Source organism: Triturus cristatus, chromosome 3_2, assembly GCF_964204655.1.
Source record: "Triturus cristatus chromosome 3_2, aTriCri1.1, whole genome shotgun sequence".
Taxonomy (NCBI): Eukaryota; Metazoa; Chordata; class Amphibia; order Caudata; family Salamandridae; genus Triturus; species Triturus cristatus.
This window is the reverse complement of record NC_140584.1, coordinates 921,134,250-921,158,563: the sequence shown is the minus strand read 5'-3', so window position 1 is coordinate 921,158,563 and position 24,314 is coordinate 921,134,250. Positions and strand designations below refer to the sequence as shown.

The 24,314-nt window shown below is 47.9% G+C and overlaps 1 protein-coding gene across 3 annotated transcripts in view; it reads left to right on the top strand.

The window, feature by feature from the left end:
* The window catches only part of TRIM37 (tripartite motif containing 37), a 1,106,152-nt gene that overhangs the window by 761,280 nt on the left and 320,558 nt on the right, over window positions 1-24,314 (top strand). For all 3 annotated transcript variants that reach the window (XM_085649381.1, XM_085649379.1, XM_085649380.1), the window contains exon 18: window positions 7,018-7,215. In XM_085649381.1, coding sequence (XP_085505507.1) covers window positions 7,018-7,215 — 198 coding nt within the window. The remainder of the gene's footprint in view (window positions 1-7,017; window positions 7,216-24,314) is intronic.

Here is a 24,314-nt window from a genome sequence, read left to right as displayed (position 1 = left end):
CCCTAGGAACACCACAACGCGCTGAGCCCAAGCAGAGAGGGTGTCAGGAGAAATGAGAGAACCTGATACTTTGGCGTCTTCGGCCATATCAAGAATTTTGGTGGCAGGTCCAAGAACATCAAGGAGTTTATCCTGGCAAGCTCGCCAGGACCTGTCAATACCCCTCTTAGGGTCCTTGACAAATTTTTGCAAGAAAGTCGCCATGCGTGGGTCAATCTCAGGTGTAGCAGCAACCTTGCCCTCCAAAGAAGGGCGGGGGCATTCCGCCCTAAGACAGCTCCTGGCTGTGGCCTCTAACGGCCGACGGATTCTGCTGGCGACATACTGGGCGACCTTTTCTGAAGGCGCCCAGTCCGAGGAGCGGGGATGCAAAATATCATCCGGGTCTAGCATATCGGCGCAAAGGTTTTGCGCCTCGGTAGCCGGTTCTGGACGGGACGGCCGCCAGGGCCGGGATGGGCCAGCCTCGTCGTCAGTAGTGTCTGCGACCTCTCCCGAAGGTGCGGGAGTTGCCGGTGTGGGGTTACTCGCTAGGAACGCCTGCTTAAGGCGAGCAAAAGCATCCACATCCACTCCAGCCTCTTTAGGCCGTTTGGCAGGAGGAGGCTGGGTATCCCCAAGAGTACCATCGGGGACGGAGGAGGGCAGAGGAATATTCTGCGCCCTAGCTAACGCCTGCTCTATCCTACGGGAAAGGCGATCCTCCAAAGGCCCCATGGCCTGCTCAACCGCCCTGTGGATAGAATCATCCACTGTGTCATAATAGTCCTCCTCCCATTGCAGGTCAGTTAAGGGATCCTCCTCCCACTGACCGTCCTGCTGATAAGGCTCCTCGTCATAAGACTCCATGCCTAAGAGCGTCAAGCAGGTAAGTGGGGCAAAGAGGGTAACCTCAAATGTAGGGGGCTGGGTGTCAGCCTTAATAAGGTGCGGGCAGCGCTCGCGTTTAAGAAGGGAACAAGCCCTGGGTCCCACAGCCCTGGTGCGATGTACAACTTAGGGCACCCTGCCAACAATATGGGACCAAATACAGGCTCTGCAGAGCGTCGTTATGGAGAAGAAACAATACAGACCCCCCCCAAGGCGATTGTAATCGCCAAGAGACTTGCTGCCTAATGGCAGTTTAATACTTACTGCCTAATGGCAGATACAGACTCGTTAAACGAGCGTTCCACAGGCTCTGGGGGGAGCGTTTACTTTCACACTGCCTCAAGGCAGGAACAGACCACACAGGTGTAAGGCAGGGCAGGCTCGTCGGTGAAACGTCTCTGTCATGGGAAAAACGCGCGAGGAATGCGCAGAAAGACAGACGTTGTCACCGATGAGGCGCGCGCCAGGCGCCCTCTAGCGGTAGGAGGTGCACCGCGAGCCTGAGCACCAACAATCAGCCGTTAGGGAGGAGAACGCTCCCACGGCCGTGCGAGCGAGGGAAACCGACTAGCGGCTCCCTCGCACAGCTGCTGAAAGGAAACAAAACAATCCAAAATACATTTGTTAAAATCTACACAATAAACGAAGTTGTGTGGAAACGAGCGCGCTACAAACGAACGCGTCAGTCAAGCCAGCTGATCTACTAATTTACATAAGCAAACAGCGCGCGTAAAGCGCGAATGAAATCTATTGTCACCATAAACTTGATATTTCCCACACCCAAAACAAGGAAAGGGAAACAACACTTATCTCAGGCTGCCAGCATTAAAGAAAGAGGAGGAATAGATAAGGACAGAGGACTACATACCCCCAGGAGCCCTGTGATTGGTGCATGGATGATAGACTATCTGCCCACGGACACACTCTATTGTTTTGTACTATGTTCCCTATGGTTCATGGGAACAGTGGTTTTGTTTAACTTTGAAGTGCTGCTATTGAATTAAAGAAAGATAGAGCATAATCCTCGCCTCCGGTCCTGACATAGAATTCTTTTTTTTAATTAGGATCTGTCTTTTCTCAGTTAATTGTAAACTTTGAGATTAACCTAGATTGGCAATAAAGTAAGGCGCAGCAAAGTTTTGAAAAAGTTGCAATGTGACAATGTTTTCTGATATTGGTGTGTTACAAATTCCTTTCCATAAGGCGGTTCTCTGATAACACCACCAGAATTCTCCACCTAATAGACACCAGTCCATATATCAAAAAGGAACACCCGTATCCTTTTGGGAATCCACATTGGACATCGCCATACAGGGAAAACAGTGGGGGACACTTTACTTCGAGATCGTTTGGTATAACTGCCCTATGGGCTTGAGGGAGGCTCACTGCAGGATTCTGTATGACTGGTATCTCAACCCAGAGAAGTTACATACATTATTCCCAAACACCACAGCATATTTGTTGGGACTCCCCTTCCATCCGACCTTTTTGGAAGGAAATTCTATCGCAAATTAGGGAGATGTTAAGTTAGCTGATCTCTGAGAGCCCAGAATATGTCCTCTAGGGCCTATAGGACCCTGCTTTGAAGCGTCAAACAATGGTTGATGGCTCTAACTTGTGGCTTTGTCTGGGGGCGCCCAACATGGCTCTGGCCGCAGCCTGGAAAAAGCCATAGGCCCCTACTGTCTCCTAATGGCACTGTAGGCTATGGCAGGCCCTAGCTCTGGAATGCATGACAGATATATTAGCAGATGCACTGACAAATTTTGACTATATATGGAGCACCTTAATAGAATTCCTTTCAGAGGGGCTCCCCCTATTCTCCTGGCATCCCCCATTACCTACCCTTTACCTTTTCCAGACTTAACCTGACCCTACTCGCCTGTCTGCCCCCCACGATAAACAAGGTACTTCTTGGTTGTATCCCTCCCTATGGGTTCTCTTGTGCTATCCTGCCCCTCCCTCTTACAGGAACAAGTCATTTTTTTATTTGCAATTGTAACCTCTGGTCATTCAAGATATGTTGGAATGTTGTTATCCATTTGGATATTTTCTTTATGATGTAAATTTTTCCTTTTTCTTTTTTTTTTTTTATAAGGGTACCTTACAGCATACGATTGGAAATTTGTCGACTTGCAATGATTTCTAAATGCTATGTATATTCACGTCGATTTGCACCAAGTTTTCTGTTTTTGAAATAGTGGAACTGTCTATAGCATGCTGATGCAATTGGCCTAACCAATAGATTGGTGTATTACAAGGCGTTGTTACCCTTGAAAAATTTCAACATTTTTTTGACACAAAAATGTACGCTCTCCTATTAACCATCAATGCTAAAAAGGCATTTGACTGGATCCACTGGCCATATGTCATAGCAAGCCTTCAGGAATTTGAATCCGGGACAGGTTCCAACGATGGATTAATTGTGGATCCTCCTTGCCCACGGGTCAGATAAGGCTAAAAAGTATCATTTCTACCCCTTTCCCTGTCCAACAAGAGACATGACAGGGGTGGGTGGGGTTCTCTATCACCTCTTCTGTTCACCTCACCTTGTATTTGGAGCTACTTGCACAGCGAGTTGGGATGCACAATTCCATCAGAGCATCCCATTTGGACGGTAGACGCATACGATCAGCCTATATGTCGATGATGTGCTCCTCACTCTGAGTGACCCTGCCCTCTTTCTCTCTCTCTCCATGCTGAGGTGGTGGGGATGCAAACCCTTGGTGAGATTTCTGTGTTCATATCGGCCACCAGACATATCCCATACTTGAGGATATAACTTCCAGACCTTTATTGTAAAGATTAATTACCAAGATTAATTACCTAGACTGGGACTCTATAGCTCGTAAAAGAGTTCACCCAGGCAATGGCTGGAAGTCCTTTTCAAGTGTGGCATCAAGCAGGTTGCAAACATATTGGGGACCTGGTGAACACATTCGAGCAGTTCAAAGCAGTTTGGGGCCTCTTGGGACAGAGGGTCTACACCACACTGAAATTAGACATTGGCTGTCTAATAAAGAGCTAAAAGAGGCGGCAAGCAGACTCTATCACCATGCAAGAGATGGCTATTTGTCAAAACAAATGATAAAATATACTCTCAGAACTATATTCCCTTTTACAGGTAACCCCTCCACAGACTAAAACTGCCTTCCATAAAAGATGTTTAAAGGGAACTGGGATGCATCCTAACTGATAAAGAAAAGTGAAACATATTTCACTGAGCCCGCACTACAGCACACTCAGCACCAGCAAAGAAACATTGACTAAGATAGAATTGTATTGGGATTGCACTCTCACCAGAATACACAAATACTCCCAGAAGACCAGATTTTTGCTGGAGAAGCACTGGAAAGCAGACATGCTCATTCATTTGCTCTAGCATTGTCCCAAACTAACACAATACTGGCAGGAAGTACTGAATGATCTAAAAGAAATTACAGGGTGGGACATTCCAGGTTTCCCAGTATATACTATACTCTTGTTTTCTCAAAAAGCAGGATTATGCACTTCATTGCCCCAGAGGCAGGCAGCTCACATTACCCGCTGCAGATTAAGCAATTTCAACACATTGGGGTTCAGACAATGTCACAGAACTCAGGCACTGACTTTATTGGCCGTCGAACTTGATGAGTATGGAAAAGCTAACAATGTTGATGGCCCATACTGATAAGAATTCTCAGCTATTTGGACCCCTTTCCTCCTGATCCTCTCCACTGAATTCAGACTGCTAACCTGCCCTAAGTATTTGAAAGTATTGCACATTTTACAACCTCCGATAGCAAATAACCCCATCAGAATCCACCGACTAACTCTGCATATGATCGTGGCACCAAATATGATAAGCTGTGTGGCACCAGAGGGACTACAGCTAAACCTATTGGGGTGGGGTGACTGACAATGGCAGCTGTGTTGGCCCAGGAGGTACCTATGGACGGGAAATGGCTCTTGTGGATGATCTCGGAGGAGACAATATGGCCTAAGTATCAAAACATTTGGTTGGCACTGGAGGCAGGGGTGGCAACCTTGCCAGGGCCTGCAGCTCAGCTACTCCGCCCTTATTCTCTGACTGGAAGACAGACCTGGATTGGTATCTATGGGCAGAAAAAATAAACCAAAGTAGAGGCTGCCTGAAGAAGTGGGAAAAGATCTGGTGAGCATGGCAAGCCAATAGGGGATTTTAATGTTCATAGAGAGGGTGGGAATAGGCTTTGGGTCATGTCCAAGGACAGTACAAGGGGTTTTGTGGTGTGACTACTCCACTGCTCTGCAAGGTTGGTATCTGCTTTTTGTTCTGTTGTACTATGTTATTCGCCATGTCCAAATGTGGATTCTACTGTGCTGGGCATTTTTTAAATAAAAAGAATTAATAAATTAAGAATTAGGCTTCACGATTTATTTCTGCCACAAGGTGGTTGCAGATCTTAAGCCTTTGTCTATGTGCTCCTTCTAGGCTCAAGATCACAATGCCCTTATCGTTACCGGCCCACTTTTCGTCTGTATATAATGGAGGAAGTGCTCTTCCAAAATTTCCAGGCATACTACGGGGCTTCACAGATTCAAGTAATTAATGACTGGGTGTGCATTCCAAAGAGCAATCTAGCGGTGCCCCTTGACCGATACTTTATGCAGGAATCCAACTTGAAGCATTATGTGCATGATGGGAAGAGTTGGGCACGTCTCCTGATGCCGACTCGTTCAGTGCTAACTTCCTGGGATAGAGTGAAGACTCATTGAGTAGAAGGGGAAACCCTCCAAGACCACGCTGCTGTGGACGGGGAACACTGAAGTCAGCAAATTACACGGCCTTACCAGATGGGAAATGAGCAGTATCATCATACTAGGGGGATGTGGTAATGGAGGGAGCAATCAAGAATTTTACTTATTTGCAGACGGAAGGTGACCTTTCCCATAGGCAGTACCATAAATACAACCAGTTGAGGCATGCCCTACATGCAGAGACAATATAGATTGGATCTCCCTGCCAGGCTTGTCTCCAGTGGCGACTCACTTGCTGAGCGTCCCGCTGGGGAAAGGGACAATATCCTTTACATATAGGGTGCTCATCAGTAATACCCCTGATGGTCTTAAGGGTCTCTAGGGCACACAGGAACGACATATGGGAAAAATGGAATACATAGACTGGGAGGCGGCACTGATGTGTCCCCGGAAAGTAGCCCTCAGGGTGTGCTTCTGACCGATACAGTTGAAGGTACGACCCAGGGTCTATAAACCATGTGACAAATTGCAATAAATGGGGCAGATCCAACTGTCCAACTGTCTTTTGCTGTAACAGCTATGCGGGATCATTTTATCATATTATATTGGAGTGTGCAGAGATACAGAAATATTGAGCCTGCATACTGGGTTGCATACTGGGGGAAGAGGTACTGCCACCCCCCGGTTCGTACTCCTAGGGAAGCCGTGAGATATAGACCTGCCCCGTAGAAATTTACTGTGTTGCTCCCTAAGCCTGGTAGTAAAAAAGAGATATAACATGGATGTGGCGGTGAGGAAGAAGCCCACTAATGACCAATGGATTGCTGGAATGGATGTTTGCATGGAAACTGAAAGGGTGGTGTACACTGCCAGAGGCTGTACTCTGGAATTCGCGAAAATGTGCGGCAGCTGGAGGGTGTTTTATGGTCTCGGGTAGGGAATTCCCTACGGTTGCAGGATTTTTCTTCATATCTTTATTATTTTCAAAGACAGTTGCAGGATTGAACTGTGCACACCAGTTTTTACCCACAGAGCAAAAAAGCTGGAATGGGACGAGAGGAACCCTTCTTGCACTCTTTTATGCTTAGCCCCCCCAACCTTGAACCTCTGAGACAGGAGGATTTGGATAATACAAACCTTTAGAAATCTTGTAAACTAGCCTATTACAGACGTTTTATAATGGCACTGATATGCTGTGCATTTGTGCTAGCTGTTTGTTTTTGTGTAAAATGGCCATAAAAAAAGAATAAATTAAAAAAAAAATCACAAAGCCCTCATTTTACTTGCATTACTTTCTAGAGTGTGTCTTTTTGAAATGTAGTTGTGCTTTTTTTTAACTTGTATATTTGTCTTTATCCAACTTAACTGAACGTTTGATTGTGGATACTTGAAAGGAATAATAAAATGTGCTATCTGTTTCTGTTACAGGAAGCAGCCATGGGTATGCTGGTGCAGGTAGTAGAGCTTCAAAGCGTGGCACAAGTAACTGTCATGCAGCCAGTAGTAGTTTACTGGACCTAGATCCACTGATTTTAATTCACTTGTTGGATCTAAAAGACAAGAACAGTATGGAAGACCTTTGGGGTCTACAGGCACGGCCTTCAGCATCCTTTCTGCAAGCTGCCGGTATTGTATCTTATTGAGAAAAAAGATTTTCTTGTCCTGAACTACATTTTCTGATGTTTGGTAACAGGATACATTTGCATACTTTTCTGTTTTCTTACATGATGTACTAAGTGTAATTTTTTTGTCATGATGTAGTCAAATAGGGTGAGAGGTTATGTATTAAAATATTTTAGTGGTAGGTGCGTGCATGAAAGCTATCAAAGAGTAAACAATATGAATTCCTTTTTTCATTTGGAAATGTGGATTTGTATTCCTCTATAAAGGCAACATTGTTTTTACACAAATGTGGTCAAGGCCTCTCACAGGGTTATGTCTTTGGGCAACCACAGTCCAGCCTTGGAGAGTTGCCTAGCCCTGCTGTATCGTATTATGTGATGAAAGTTAAGTATGCACACCTTAATACACAAACCTAATAGAACATTACTTCCCAAACTTTTTACAACCCGGATCCAATTTTTAGAATGACAAACATTCGGAACCCACTTAGCTTTAACGGACATGAGGCAAGGGTGATTGTTTTTTTTAATTGTAACAGTATACATGCTTTCAAATTGCTGTGAAACTGCAATTATTTGTAAATGTCAGTTCCCTTACCACACCCTTTAATGTGTCTTTACTGGAGTGTGGCCAATTAATTGACCTGCTCATAAAAGTGGCAGATGTTGAACTGCACTATAGTGTGTAGAGGGAACATTTTTCTGAGTGGGGTGCTGTCCTGTGGCATCCTTTCACTAAAATCACAAGCCTTCTCAAAAAGATTGTTATAAATATTGTTTTATTGGCATTTTGTATAAACAAGAAAAACATTTTTGCACCACCTGTGAATCGCATGTATTTGATAGGGAACACGTATTTTGATGGTAGCTCCCTGGTGTCCACAAGCTTCCCTCTAGCCCAGGTAGGTTGTAGCCTCTTCACAGGAGTAAGAGGGACTGGGAATAATCAAGGTCCAGCATTTACAATCCCGCATATAATTATCAAAATTCATAAAGTATGCTATTCTTATCTAAAACCCAGGTCATGAGAATGTTTTCTAATTGCAGCAAAGCCCTGTCTGAGTTTTGAGGTTGTAGCCTCTTGCCATATCAAGACTACTCTTTCGTGTGAGTGGGTAAATCACACGTGGGGGTACCCTTCTGTATAGTTCTGCGAGGTAGCCTCTGTTGACCATCTTTAGCCTTTCCATCCTCTCCACCGGTTTCGGCTGTGCTGCATAAACCTAATTAATCGTCACCAATTGGGATGCCCAATGGTATTTATGTATATCTAGCAGGACGATTCCCCCATCGTATAACACACACATGAGTTTGATTCAGGGCCCTCCAGGAGTTGCACCCACAGCAACTACCTCAATTCAGCCTTTATTTTTTAGGTTTCTCCTGCACAGCGTTTATGCTGTGTTTGTGAAATCCATTAAGATAAATCTTAGAAGGGGCTTACATCCTGCCCCCTTGCTTTTCATTGGTTCTTGCTACTTACTTTTCCTCTGTATCTATTGGCTGTAAGCATTTATTTCCTGTTCCTTGTGTCTTTCTCTTATCAGTCTCCCGTGGCCCAATTACCGTTTCCATCAGAGTTGTGGTACTTTTTTTTGTAAGCTTTGTCCTGCACAGCACTCTACAGTTTGTCTCTGCCGCTCATTCCGTTTCTTTTATTTTTTCCACTTTTTAGCTAATCTCTCCCTGCAAACATTTGAACTATGCTTGTTGTCTAAAGCCAATGTCTTAGATTTAATATATTTGTGTTAGCATGCATTTCAAGCGTGCTTATACAGATTGTTGGGCCGAGACTCGTTGCTGGCTCCCTAGCTCCAAAGTCGGCAATTCTGGTAACCAGTGAAAAGCATTTAAACAGTTCCAGAACAAATGAAGAAATATACAAAACACTCAAAACATCCAACACCAATTTATAAAAATGGATTGTATTTTATATTAGTTAGATACCACAAAAAAAAAGATCTACTGGAGGGTTCCGGAGTTATAGAATTTACACTGTATGGTAAATAGGCCTTTTTTCATTTAAGCATAGACACATTTGACACTTAAAAACCTTTTTAAGAAAAGCTTGGTTAAATGTCAATATGGTTACTTAGAGTTACTTTAGGCAACCAACTCTGGTGGGAAGCCAGTCAGGGGGTCCTGAAAAGTCCACAGAATCAGTTACCTCTAAGGTAGAATCAGTCTTCAGTCAGTTCCTGGCACTCTTATCCCTTTGCTATAGGTTTTTGTGGAAGTGGTCCTGATGCAAGAGATACAGGATTCTGTAGATGCGATGCAGTCTACAGGGTATTTCTGTGGCTACTCATCAGTCCACGTACTTGGTGTGGTGGTCCTGGCCGCAGGGGGTCGATGTCCGTCAAAGACCTCTTGGTCCAGGCAGAAGTCCAGTTGCCCGGTATCACGGTTACAGCCAAATCCTTTCTTGAGCACTACCTGGTCTTCTGAGCAACCCAGCTGCTCTCCAACAACTCTCCCGGGTCCAGCAGAATTGAGTGCAACTTTGAGCATTGGGTCCGACGCTCTAGGGCTGCCCTGCGACGAGGAATGGCAGCTTCAAGATTTTGGCTACCAACTCACCCTAACAGGTTTCTTCAGCTGTTGTGGCCTTGTGCTGCGAACAGGTCAGCCAACTGACCCTTGAAATCTCTTGCTTTGGCTGAACTCTGGAGATTACTTCTCCAAGAACAGAACACAGCCGCCACAGACCCTTCTCCTATGCTAGCCACCAGGTTCAGCAGGTGCAGTTCAAGCTGCTGCAGCCTCTCTTTGCCGGTTTACAGAGCAGCATGGCAGTGCTTCTTCGGTCCTTCATCCAGTCAAGATCTGAGTTCGGAGTTCCAGGGGTGCCCTTTTATACTCAGAAAATGCCCTCTGGGTAGGATGTGGTTGGTAGCCAGTGGGCTACCATGTACCCTCCCTCTCGGTGACCACTTCTTGTGAAGTGTGGCATCTGGCTAGTTCAAGATACTATAATAATAATCAAACTGGAGGGAGAAGGAAGAGCTGCTGATCCACTCAGCTTCCTTGTTATAAGTATCTAGTAAATCAAAGTGAGTGGATCACTAGTCCCAAAGAACCAGGGTGTGCAAAGGCAGTAAAGGTACTGTTTAAAAAACCCTCAATCACGTTATAAACGTTTCGGATGTTAGCGGTATATTTTCGTTCTCCGCTTCGTTATTGGTAACGTGACAGCATCATCATTGGGTTTGTTGTAATGCTTTCTCCACCTGGAGATCGTACCACTGGTTGTTTTGGTAGTGATTGTAAATGAAAAAGAGTGAGTTTGGTGAAGTGTTCAGTGGTGAAAAAAATGGAAATAATTAAAAACCAACAGGGCTAGTAAAAAATCTTTAATTGTACTAGGTGTTGGAAGGATTTAGTCAGTGTGCACTCAGGGGTGAGTTAGGACCCTGTTCAAGATACACCCTTCTGCCCACTTCCAACATGGCATAACTCCTCTTTGCATACAGATCTCCCTATCCAAACCCAGAGAAGTGGCTACCACGTGGGGTTGGAAGGGGTGGGGGCTGCACTGCCCTGGAAAACAGGTTTGGCAGTTGGTTTCACCTTCCCTGTCCCTAGTGCCAGCCAGTCTACCTAAACAATAAAACAACCCCTCTCCCAATTGAATCCCATTTGCCCTTCAAAGCGGTCTTCTCCTTTGAAGCTCGCCTTTTGTTTTGGCTAACACCCGTGTGGCTTACTGTCAGAGGTAGGTAACACCTCTCTCCAGGGCCGGCTTCTTTTGTCTCCTTTCCTGGCAGTCTTTGGCATGATATCCTAGGAGGATAGAATGCTGTCTCTGGGGGAAACCCCATGTGCAACTGTTTAGTGCACAGCGGGCTGAAGCCAACAAAGTGGCAACTTTGTAAATGTTGCACCCTGCGACATGTTACATTGACCATGACCTGAAAATCAAGCCAAGCATAATTTAATACTTTACTTGATACCTTGGAGTATCAACTTTGGCCGCACCGTTCAGAAGTTTTTTTTTTAAAAACTTTACCATTTAGTACATCATAGCAATACAGGCACAGTTGTTCACTGTCATTTTCATTACAATTGAGAAAGGTAAAATGGAGCATAGAACGTCAATACACTAGTCGATACTGCACAAATCTATTAGAGGAAGCAAACCAGCAAGGCTTTAAAATACAGATCCCGAAGCCCATCTCTATTCCCTGAAAGTAATCATCAGCAGGTCTACAGGCCCACCCTTATCCAACCGCCGCAGGTGGTGAAGCCACATAGTCAAAGAGTCACAAGCACTGTAGGGCACAGCAAAGCAGAGGAAAGCAAATAATTGAAAATGACGAAACTGGTCACCCCACCCCCGCAGGGACAATGCACCGTTCCAGTTGTGAGCCAGAGGCTCGTCGAGCAGTTTCCACATAAGACCTGTATGGACCCCAGATGTCCTTGGAACGGGAGGAGCTAGGCAGTGTTGTGGAGTATATTTCACTGTTGGTGTTACAGTAAGCCAGACTATTCAGCCAGCCTTGCAAAGTGGGAGCTGTCCTAAGGCACCAGTGAATAGCTATTTCTCTTTTGGCCAGCAGCAAACTAAGGTATACAAACCTCCTGACCCCTCTGGGGAAGTTTACCACATACCCCAGTAGTGCCACTTCAGGTGTGGGGACGAGGGACAGCTCGGTCATGTCGCCTAGTGTACTGTGCACCATCTCCCAGTATGACTGTAGTTTTGGGCAGGACCATGTGAGGTGTGCAAAATCAGCATGTGGGGCGTCGCATTTACGGCAAGTATGGGGTCTGGACGGATCCAGTCTATGGGTTCTGACAGGGGTGATGTATGTTCTGCGTAAGAAGTTAAAGTGTAGTAGTTTATGCCCGCTGTTTAGTGAGACTTCTTTTGTTACTGCGCAGCATTTAGTCCACTGGTCGTCCATGATGGGGCGGCCTAAATCGTCTTCCCAATTTTTGCGGATCTTGCCGTCATTGAGCGGAATCATCCCAGAGTATGTCTTATATAGTTTAGATATGAGGTGAACTCCACTCTCGTTTTCAATGACGAGCGAGAGCGGAGTGAACGAGTCCGGTTCAATGGGAAAACCAGGTAACGTGGCACGTAGAGCTGAACGAATCTGACCAAGCACAAAGCTATCCATAAATGTAGCGTAGTGGAAGAGGACATCCTCTGTCGCTGAGAAGATGTGCTCATCTGGGTACAAATCACCCAGTTTAGAGATATCAAATTTGGCCAAAGTGCGCTGCACCAGTTTTTCACCGGTGATTGGCAGCCAGCGGGCGTTGGGGATAGGGAGAGCCGAGGAATATAGTGTGTAGGCGCCGGTAACTCGTCTCAGCTTATCCCAGGCCCAGCTGGTAGTGGAAACAGTCTAGATATCATTAGGGTCTCCTGGTACGCCCTTGGGTAATACAGTGGATAACCACTCAGGAAGAACGAAATCCGCCTCAAGGTGGAGGAAGGGGATCTTAGCGTCAGGGTGGAACCAAGCAAATGTGTAGCTGCATTGGGCCACGAGATAATACAGGTGGAAATCCGGCACACCAAACCCTCCCCTCACACGGTAGAGTGAGCACCTGCCAGTGTACGCGAGCCTGTTTGCCCCCCACAGACCAATCTGATAAGGTGTGAACGCAACATCAAAAAGAAATTGTTCAGGAGGGGTATGGGAATGTTGTTGAAAAGGTACAAAAATTTGGGGAGAACCACCATCTTAATAACCGCAACTCTGCCGGCGATAGACAATGGCAACCGCAACCATCTTTCCACTTGAGCTTCACGGTTCAGAAGTTAGCACAGATGAGGGGTCAGCGTATAACCCTGTACTCGCGAAATGAACGACCAAGTCTTTCTACAGTAAAAACAACAGTTTCATGTGATCTGATGGAGACTTCTACATGCAGATTTGTTACCTTAGAACTCCCCCAGCGTCCAAATGGATCTGGAAGATTTTTTGTAAGCAGTACCCCTGCGCGGAAGTAGGTGTCATCAATCCGCTCCGCGTCTGTCGTTGTCTTTTCCGGAAGTGAAGTTGCGGTACCTATATAGGTGCTACCCAAGTGTCCTGATGCCAGTTCTTTTCTTTCTGCGCCAGCCAGCTCTAATCCGAAAAAGGGCTACCCCTCTGTGACATTTTGACGTTTTGTCGATTTTTTTTTTTTTGTTTTACCTCCTGGTGTGTCAAAGATGTCCTCACGCAAATCTGGGTTTAAACCATGTGGCGCCTATCACTAGCCAAGGTCGGTAACGGACCCGCACCTCGTTTGCCATTGCAATTTGGAGCACGACACCAAGGCAAACTCCGATTTCCAGGCCATGGCTCCGAAGACTTTGAGGGAGCGGTAACTGAAGCTTTTGTGGCCCGGCATGCGACTCTGCTGCAATCAAGATGGGAAGGTCCCTGGATCTTATGCGAAGCCTGAAGTCCTCTTTGCCCCACTCGAAGTAGTCGGGACATTCCGGTAGGAGGCATAAGAAGAAAAGTAAGAAGTCGAAGAGCTCTTCGTCTTCTCTGCTGACGAGTAGAGTGAGCCTCAGCGTTCCAGGCCCCAGTGGAGAAGTGTGGCTCAATGATTAGAGCGGCAGACCCCGATGCAGAGGTCTAGCCCGGGACCAGGGTTCAATTCCCCGCCTCGGCGGGTCTTGGGCTCAAAAATTCCACGGACCTGATAATTCTCGCCTCGGTGCCTATTCCAATCATGGAGTCCCACTCTGCAACTCTGGGCAATAGCTTGCTTAATCTCCACAACGGCCCCCACAACGCTAACGATGCCTGGCCTCCACCTTGGGGGTGCCCAGGAGTGGACGCCTCACAGGGAAAGCCAGGATGGGTTCCACAGCGATATTCGTACAAGCGCCTTGAGACCCTTGCGGGTGAGTAGTGCGCTATACAAGTATCAATTTGCATTTACATTTACATTCTCCAAAATATGCGCCTGGGCCGACTCCTCACCTTCCTGAATTTCCGAAGGCTGGAGTGACCCCCACCCAGCTAAAAGAGTTCATTCTTGGCTAGTCCGACGACTCATCTTAGTGCCCCATGGGGCAAGAGGGGGCCCCTTCTGGTTTTGAGTCTGCGGGGCCCCACAATACATTCGGATTCGGACTGGGTTCAGACAAGCCATCTCGACCTTCCTTTGGTGCTGTTCGTGACCCGATGCTTCCAGCGCTACCGGTACCCTCTGGCGGCGCTGTCCCCATCGCCGACTCTGACACGGAGCCCTATGATCAACAAAATGTGGACTGGTGTGAGGATTTGGATGAGGCGAGTGGCCTGGATACTTCTCCAGGTGCTGGTTTGCTTTCTTCCGCTACTGTGGCCTCAGAGAAGGGAACTTCACACGCAATGGCGGTGCGTAGGGCAACTTAAGTCCTGGACTCATTTGGGAAGAGAGTTTTCTTCTGCCAGCCTGGCTTTGCAGTCCATGAACATCACATGCCTTTTGGGCCATTTTTCCCACACTCTGTGGGATACAGTAATTCCTGCCAGAGGTCCTGGAGGAGGCCAAGGCTGTACTCTCCCAATCTGTTACTGACCGAAGTGACGTCGCAAAGTTCACAAATTGATGCAGACTTGCGTGACTGAGAACGATTGGCTTCTCAAGGGATGTCTAGGATTCCCTCATGGACATGCCCTTTGATGGCACTTGTCTCTTCGGAGACCAGGCAGATCCGGAGCTCAAGCTCTAAGATTTCTCGTGCAACGGCCAGATCCTTAGGCCTCTCTGTGACCCCAAATCAAGCCCAATCTGCCTTTCGCTCCTTTCCTGACTACGGAAAGGGCATCCATCTGTGCCAAATCCAGCCCAGCCACCACGTTGTGCAGGCTCCCCAGCCTCTGTTTGGCAAAGGGCATGGTACCCAAAGACCTTGTTGGTCAGTCTGCCCTGACCCCCCCCCATACCTCCCCTGCAACATCCTCGGAACCCTCAGAGTCTGCCCCTTTACCATCATGGGCATTCAGTTGGCAGCAGGATTCGCCATCACCTAACCCATTGGCAGTCCATAACTTTGGACAGGTAGGTTTTGCCGATTGTTCTGAAGGGGCTACTCCCTCCACTTCGAGACTACCCCTCCCTCCATGCCACCATCGGTTGATCGGTTGACGGAGGAGCATCTGTCTGTTCTCTGTGATAGGTCACGGCTCTCTTGGCAAGCGAGCCTTAGAGAGGGTTCAAGTAGGCAGTGGTTGTTATTCCTGCTACTTTATGGTTCCCAAAAAGAACAAGGCCCTTCGTCATAGCCTCAATCTCTGAACTCTCAGTCTCAAAGAGGAGAAATTCAAAATGCTCATGTTAGCTCAGTCCTTGTCTGTCCACGGCCCAGGAGGCGGGGTGGTAGTCTTGTACTTGCATGATGCTTATTTTCATATTCCTGTCCTGCCTGCCCACCGGTGCTACGGTTTACGGTAGGCCACGAGCATTTTCAGGTCACTGTCGTAGATAAAGTATTACGCACTCATAATTTCTATAGGTATCAATAGGATCATGCATAAAGCAAGAGGCTGAGTCCGTGGTATCAGGTTCAAAAGGGCTTTATTCCAATAACTCGAGTTATAGGGAGAATGGTTCCATCACCACAAGGGATCAGGAAGGGTCTTCTGAAACTTTATTCACAGAGTACAGTATATATACATTCAATATTATACGTAAGCAGGAGCGCTTCAGGCAGAGCAAGAGAGAATGAGATAAGAGCATGTGGGCGTGTAAGTAGGCGTGAAGGTGGGTGTCCATGTGGGCGTCCACTTGATGAGTCATAGGTGAGTGTCATAGGTGGGTGGGTACCTGGAGGGGGTTGCGTGATCAGCTGGAACTTTACTGGAACTTTGCCTTACTTGTGCTCAACTCGAGCATGACGTGTAACTGACGTGTAACTGGGGGAAGGTTGCTGTGCAGCCGGGGAGTCTGGAAGAGAGGCCTTCAGTGTCAGGACGACCAGCACATCTTGTATTATCGGATATCTAAAGTCCGGAGCAGGAACTGATCTGTGACATAGGTTGCCCATCACCAAGAGCCGATGTGGCTTCTATTTCTTTATTCACTGCGTGGGCCTTACATGGGGGCTATGGGTTTTTTACTGACGTGAGCTTGCAATCACTGAAAGGGAGACAGAAAGGCTAGGCTCTATCCTTTGCAGGCGGGTTTTGTTTATTCCTCCTTTTCCAGGCAGGAATGTGATTCAGTAGGAGTAAGCAGATAACCGTGCTCAATACTATCTCGGCACCCCGGACTGGGCCCCTTTGGCTGAGGCCCAAGTGTGCGAGGCCAAGGATACGCAGCTGCAGCTCTCAGAGCGTCTGAGGCCTGAAACCTCTTTTCAGGCTCCGGCTGAGCCACAAAATGGGCTTTCATGAAAATGGCACGAGTGCAGGAAAACATGATGCAAAACGTGTAGGCCTCAGTGCAGATTTGTCATTTCTCTCATGGGAGACTTGATGGCAGGCCACGTTATAGCATAGGCATCATGGTTGACAGGCCATGGAGGGAAAATGCATGGCGTACATGCATGTACACGAAACGTTGGGGAACACATAGGGGACACATAGGCCTTGTCATAATCTTTATTTTCTCATCACCATGCTTGCTTTTGGCTTTACCAGCGCCCTCAGGTGTTCACCAAGGTGATGACGGTGGTTGCAGAGTTCAGGGGTGCCAGTCTTTCCAATTCCTTGATGACTGACTGCTGAAGGTGGGCTCGTCCCAGTCTGTCGTTTCCCACTTCCAGACTGCGGCGGACCTTCTGCACTTGCTGGGGTTCACTATCAATGTGCCAAAGTCACACCTGACTCCTTCTCAGAATCTCCTTTTCATCAGAGCTTTTCTCTTGAACAGCGAGCCCAGGATATTCAGGCTATGATACTGATATTTCAGCCTCTATCCTGGGTTTCAATGAGACTGACTCTGAGGCTGCAGGGCCTCATGGCCTTCTGCATCCTGCCAGTGACACATGCCAGATGGCATATGTGGGGTCTGCAGTGGGACCTGAAGTTCCAGTAGGCACAGCATCAGGGGAATCTCTCCGACCTGGTCCAGATCTCGGAAGGAACTGTGAACGATCTGCAGTGGTGGCTAACGAACCGCGATCGGGTCAGAGTCGGACCCCTCTTCCATCCCCAAGCAGATCTCACAGTAGTGACAGATTTGTCACTCCTGGGATGGGGGCATCGGGTAAAGGTGAAGGTACTCTGGTCTCCGGTAGAATCCGAACTCCACATCAATATGTTGGAAATCCGGGCGCTTCGACTGGCACTGCCCTCCATAAAGTGAACACTGGTACAATTTTTCACGGACAACACCATTGCCATGTGGTATAGGTAGAGCAGGATCAGTTCGTAGACACTTTGTCAAGATGCCCTGTGTCTCTGGACATGTCTGGAACGCCAGAGAATATATTTTTGGTGGGTCAACATCTGGCAGGTTTTCTAAACCCCAGAGCAGACGAGCTCAGCCGAAGATGCCTAGTGGATCACGAATGGCATCTCCATCCAGGGGTGGTGCAGGGTCTTTTTCAGCAGTGGGGAGAGCCTTGGTTAGATCTGTTAATCACCAGCGAGAACGTGCGATGTCAGCAGTTTGGTGTGCTTGTGTTTCCAAGGCAGCCCTCGCTCGGAGACGATTTGTGTCTTGAGTGGAGCTCAGGCCTCCTATAAGATTTTCCTCCCATACCACTCCTACCCAGTGTTCTAAAGAAGATCAAGAATGACTGGGCCCAAGTCATCCTTGCGTCTCCAGACTGAGCACGCAGAGTCTGGTATTCCGAGTATGGTCATCCGTGCCTCCGATCAGCCTGCGTCTTCAGGAGCATCTTATGTCGCAGCAGCCAAGGAGGGTTCTCCACCCAAACCTATCCACTTTCTGCCTTCTTTCTTGAAGATTGAGCGGCGACAGTTGACCGCTTGATTGGCGCTTGATTTGCAGAAAAATCTGTTGATTCCCCTTTCTGCCCCTCTTTCTGAGATTCTGCTTTTCATTCTTTCTCTTGGCCAGCAGGGCTCTGCTCCAGGCACTCTTAAGAGCTACCTATCTTCCATTTCTGCTTTCATCTGGTTGCCTTATTAACCCTCTTTGTCAAAGTCCCCTATTATACATAGGTTCCTCAAGAGTCTTGCTCATCTCTTCCATCCTTCACCATTCATTATGCATAATGGGACCTTAATATGGTTTTGACTTTTTTAATGTGCGCTCCTTTCGAGCCTTCACACAATTGTCTCCTCAGGCTTCTCACCTTGAAAACAGCTGTGGCAATTCCTTCTGCTGCAGAGTAAGTGAGCTGCAGGCCTGATCAAGTACACCGCCTTATCTCTTAGTCTATCGTTTAGCCTATCGCACAAAGGCTTCCTTTCTACCTAAAGTGGTAACCCTTTTCATGTAGGCCCATCTATCACCTTGCCTATCTTTTATGATACTTTACACCCCTCAGTGTTAGAGGAGCGGCCCCACCGTCTGGACCCAAATCCTTTATAGCTCACAAGAGTTTCGGGTGGACAACCAACTCTTCATGGGGTATGTTGGTGCACAGAAAGGTTGGGATGTACAGAAGTGGGCTTTCTCCAGATGGGTCGTGCTCTTGCTCAAGATTTGCTACACACTGGCCAAGAAGCAACCTCGTGATGGTTTACTCCCTCATTCAAATGGAGCTAAAGCAGCCACCACTACATTAGCGTGCGGAGTTCCGGCACTGATATCTGCCACGCGGCAATGTGGGATTTGCTGCACACGTTCACCAATCATTACAATCTGGACAGTTGGGTTCATAGGGATTGGCGCTTTGCCTCTTCAGTCCTGCAGGACTTTCTCATTTGAAATTGGTTTCGCAGACCCTCCTACGGGGATGATATTGCCTGGGTATCTATTCTAAGGTAAGGAATCTGCAACTAAAAGTCTCTTATCAGATAAACAAGTTACTAACCTTCGGTAATGCCTTCTCTGGTAGAGACTATATCTAGCTGCAGATTCCTAACTGACCCACCCATCGTCCCTGATCTGCAAATGGATTTCTGCGGACAGGGATGACCCCTTCCAGGGCCCAGGTTTTGACACACCAGTGGTCAGTGTTCTTCATGGCTCCACGCTTCTGGCATGGTAAGTCCTGAAAAGTAACTGACGTCAACGTGCCAGGGTTGTGCCTATATAGGTATCACAACATTACTTTCAGCACAGACGCAGAGCGAATGGACGTCACCTACAGGCTTCCAGGGGCACTGCTCAGGAAAAATCTTCCAGATTCAGTCTGATGGCTGAGGGAATTCTAAGGTAAGGTATCTGCGGTTCGGTATAATCTCTTCCAGATACGGTGTTCCCGAAGGTAAGTAACTTGTTCTTTACTGCCAGAGCATATAAACTGCATGTTATGCCCCTGAAATATATGCACCCTGCCCTAGGGCTTAATAGGTCTGTCATGAAGATAACTTATACACATTGCAGAGGGAAGCTTAACTTTGCCATTGCTTTATATAGCAAGTTGGGCGGTCAGATTAAAACTGCTCTTTGTCTGCAGTGGTGTACTGGGAGTCTCTTTTTATCTATGTCACACCCAGCGTGACACAACCAGTGCTGCAATCCATGGGGTGACTCTCTAACTTACTACCCTGGTTACCATATACATGGAACTTTAGGTAAGTTTGCCTATACCAATTTGGTATAAACCAATGTAACATACGCATTTTAGGGTCAGGGCACTGGCACTGAAGTCTGGTTATCGGGTGAAAAACCAGCAGCATCAGTCCAAAAACTTGGGGGTGACCATTACGAAAGAGCCCATTTCCTTACAAGGAGCCCCATCCATTCTTTGTACTGAGGCCTAGTTGGTCCAGAATTGCAAACATAGTTCTATTTGAGAGTGCCTAATGGCATTGTGGCATCCAGTGACATTACTAACGCTTTGCCCTTGTGCATTTCCAGCACACTCTAGTACCCCAAATAGCCATTTGAGGTTGAAATTATTTCCCCTGTTTGGAATGAAGCCTGACGGATCGGGGTGGACCACGTTCACATAATTTGTTTTAGCCTGGTTGCCTGTAGTTTGGCTAGTTTTTTGGCCTCTGCATTTAACAATGAGATGGGCCATTATGAGATATACTTATTAGGTGGCCTACCCTCCTTCAGTATGACCAATATAGTGGTCGGTCTCTGATCTGGTGTACAAGCAAAGCATATGTGGTGACAGCTTTGTGACCTTTGTCTTATAGACCTCTGCGGGGATCCCACTAGTTCCAATGACCTTCCTGGATTATATGTCCCTAATTACTGCGGCTATTTCTCCGGGTTCTATCTCTTCCTTAAGCTCCAGTCTGTGTTCTGTAGAAGGTAGGGGTAGTGCATGTCTTTCAGGACCTTGCAAATCTCTGCAGTGGATTTGTTAGTTGTAAGTGATTATATTTTCTCGCTATATCTCAAAGTCTTCTCCTATCTCTGGGTTCCCCCTGACTAAATCCCCTGTAGGGTTTTTGATCTCCAGGATCCAGTTTCTCTGCTGATCTCCATAGTCCAGCCAAGTTAATATCTTTACTAACTTATTTCCAACATCGCCCAGGTGATGCTGGGAGGCAGCAACAAAAGTGGTATGAGTGCTGTCCTCTGCTACGTCCCAATAGTCCTCCTGATTCGGGATCTGGTCAGTGCATCTGGTCTATCAGGGGGGCGATAAGGTGCTGCATATCTAGAATGCTCTCTCCAGCTTTTTCATTCTCCTCTGCATTTTCTTCTTCTCAGCTGTTGCCAGAGACAATGCTTGCCCCCTCACAGGGTCTTTTTTGCTTCCCAGAGCGTAAGAGCTGAATCTACAGTCCATTCATTCGCCACAGAGTAGTAGTTGGTTCCTAGATGAGGCCCCATCAGTATCTTTGTTTTTAAGGTGCCAAGAATTGATTATCCAGTCCCTCTCGCCTCCCCCCACTCTTCCCCTGAGAGCCAACCAAGTGAGCAAGCGATTAGAAATTCCCCCTAGCGAGTTGTCTGCCCTCAGAGAAATTGCCTACTTGAAGTTGTAGTGTGAAGAGGTAATCTATATGATAAAAACTGCCAAGAGAGTGGTAAGTATATTGCCTTTCCAGGGGATTGTGCATCCTCCAAAGAGCAATGAATCCCATTGTATTCAGGAAGGTTGGTAGAGGTTCCGGTAGTCCCCTCATCTCACTCGTGTTCTCCTGATCTTGCTCTCCTGAGGTCACTGTGTTCAAATCACTGCCCAGTATTAGTTTGCCTATTGCGAGTTGGAGTAATAGGCAACCTATTTCTGTAAGGATGTATGCATGCAGTTTAGGTGAAATGCATGCTGTGCAGAGATTTACCTTCTACCTGTCCTACTGCCCCATTTGTGCAATATATTTTCCTTGTGGGTCTGTCCATGTCCTGCGAGGGACATACAGTGCAGATTTCTTTATTAGGAGCCCCACTCCCGCTGGCAACCGACATATAGCCCCAGTGGATGGGTATCTTTTAGTCCTATCTTTCTAGGACTTTACAGCAATTTTCCTTTCTCCTACAACATAATCAACATCAGGGGCTTGTCTGTTAATATACTGCAGTTCGACCCCTCCCCCTTTTTTATTCTGCTGACTAGACCATTGATGTTCCAGGGTAATCTCTTTAGTGGTTTCCGCGTAGCCATTTGCTGCCTGTCAGTTTCCAATATAACATCTTTTCGCATAGAGTAACTACTTCGGAGCAGTTATCCTCTGGTTTCATGCGTAACCCTCCCCTCCTTTTGTATTTTCTGGTGGCTGCACAAAGCACAAGCAAAGCAAACATAAAACATCCCCCTGATGAACTCCCCCCTCACTGCTCCCCTGAGTGGTCTGTTAAAAATTACACACCTCCCTGTCATTTCAGAGATTCTGTTGCCCCAAACAGTTCAAGTATCAAACAGTTGGCTTAGCTAAGGCCATGTTCTGTTACAGTCCTCCGGTATCACCCACTAGTTATTGGAGTGTGTTGCCAGGTGTAAGTGTCCTGTGGTCATTTCGCCCCGTAAGCTGGGTGGAAGTCTTCAGATATATAAAGGCCCACATCTGAAAGAGACTATTAGTTATGGATTCCTCACCTTAGAATTAACCCCTCCCTCCCCCCTTGCCCCCTCCTCCCGGCGTCAGACTGGATCCAGAGAATTTTTCTTCAGCAGTACCCCTGAGCGTCGGTAGGTGGCGCTGGTCAACTCTGCGGTCGTCATTGGTGTTGTGATCGACGGAATGACGTCGCAGTATCTACTTAGACATTGTCCTTGCGCGTTGACGTCAGTTCTTTTTCCGCGCCAGCCGGTTGTAGCTCGAGTCACTTTTTGACTCTCTTATTGCGACTTTTGTCATCATTTTTTGAGTTGTCTGACTCCTGGTGCACGGGGATGTCATCTCTACAGACCGGCTTCAAGTCTTGTGCCTCCCGCCACAAGCTGATGTCGTTGACGGACCCCCATCTTGTGTGCCTATGGTGCCTGGAGAGTGACCACGACCCGAAGTCGTGCTCTGACTGCCGGGCCATGGCCCGAAGTCTTTGCGGGAAGCGGTCTTGAAAGCTTCTGGAGGCCCGGAAGTCGGCTCCACGCCGTTCGACGTCCCAGTGGAGAGGGAGGTTGCGGGACAGGCCGCAGAGCCATCACCACCACTCCTAGTCAAAGACTTCGTCTTCGGGTAAGTCAAAGCACAAAAAGATGGCGAAGAAGCATTGTCTCTCTTGGCCTTCTCCCCGTCAGTCGGCCGACGCGATGCGGGTTGCAGGCGGTAGTCTCCTGACTTTGCCCGCGGAGCCTGTTGGGTCGGCTCCGAGCCTCCCTCCCTGTCCGGGAGCCGTAGCAACCCCTACCCAACTTCGTATGTTTTCCGAAGCCCTCTACTTCATCTTTGGGCAGCCCAGCTCCACTGGCATACCTTCGGGCCCCGCGGACTCGGCTGGGGGTTTAAGGACTTTGATGCTGCTGGCTTCGGCGCCGCAGGGCCCCCAGGGATCCAGGCCTGGATCGGCACCGGTCGACCTAACGACGCCTCCTCGGGCACCGAATCCATTGGCGACCCCTCTGTCCCCTCCAACACCAGTTGTGTCCCCAACTGACGTCGACCCCAGCCTCTCCCATGATGTGGACACGGAGCCGGAACGACGTCAACGACGTTGTGTCCGGTGCCGAACGGTACTTTTGTACCCCTGTTCTCCCCTGGTGTTCCCTATCGCCCTGAGTGGCTTCCAGAAGAGGGTGTGGAGGACTGGGAGGGGTCTGTGGACCCTCTGGCAGACCAGTTAGAAAAACAGGACTGGAGAGAGGAGTTGGGTGAGGCCAGTGGTCTGGACACCTCTCCAGACCTTGGCATGCTTTCTCCCCTCTACCGTGGCTACTGAGGAGGGTGCATCATACACAGTGGTGTTGTGTAGGGGAGCTGAGGCCTTAAACCTTACGCTTCCTACGGTGGCGGTCAGGACTAACCTCCTGACCGAGGTGCTTCAACTGGCAGCAGCCTTTTCGGAGCCCCTACTGCCGTTCAATGAGGCCCTCACGGACATCCTTTTGGGCACATGGTCCAAGCCCAACACAGGGGCTCCTGGCCAAGGGAGCCATCGAGCGTGTTCCTGCCCCAGAAGTAGGTTGGGGTTGTTATTCCCACTACTTTCTGGTGCCCAAGAAAGACAAGGGCCTGCATCCTATCTTGGATCTCAGGAACGTCAAAGTCTTCCCCCTGAAGGAGCAGTTCAAAATGTTGACATTGGCTCAGGTCCTATCTGCCCTCGACCCTGGAGACTTGATGGTAGTGTTGGACTTGCAGGACGCTTATTTTCATACCCCCGTCCTGCCGGCCCACCTGTGTTTCCTGTGGTTCATGGTAGGCCACGAGCACTTTCAGTTTATTGTGCTCCCCTTTGGCCTTACTCATCTGCGCAGATCAGGGGTTCCAGCCTTCCCCTATCTCGATGATGGGCTGTTGAAGGCGAGCTCGCCCCAGGCTGTTGTCTCCCGCCTCCACACTACAGCCAATCTCCAGCATTCACTGGGGTTCACCATCAATGTGCCGAAGTCACACCTGATTCCCTCTCAGAAGCTCCTTTTCATCAGAGTGGTTCTGGACACAGCTCAGTTTCAGGCTTATCCTCCCGAGCAGCGAGTCTGTGATATTTGGGCTTGGAGTCCGATCTTTT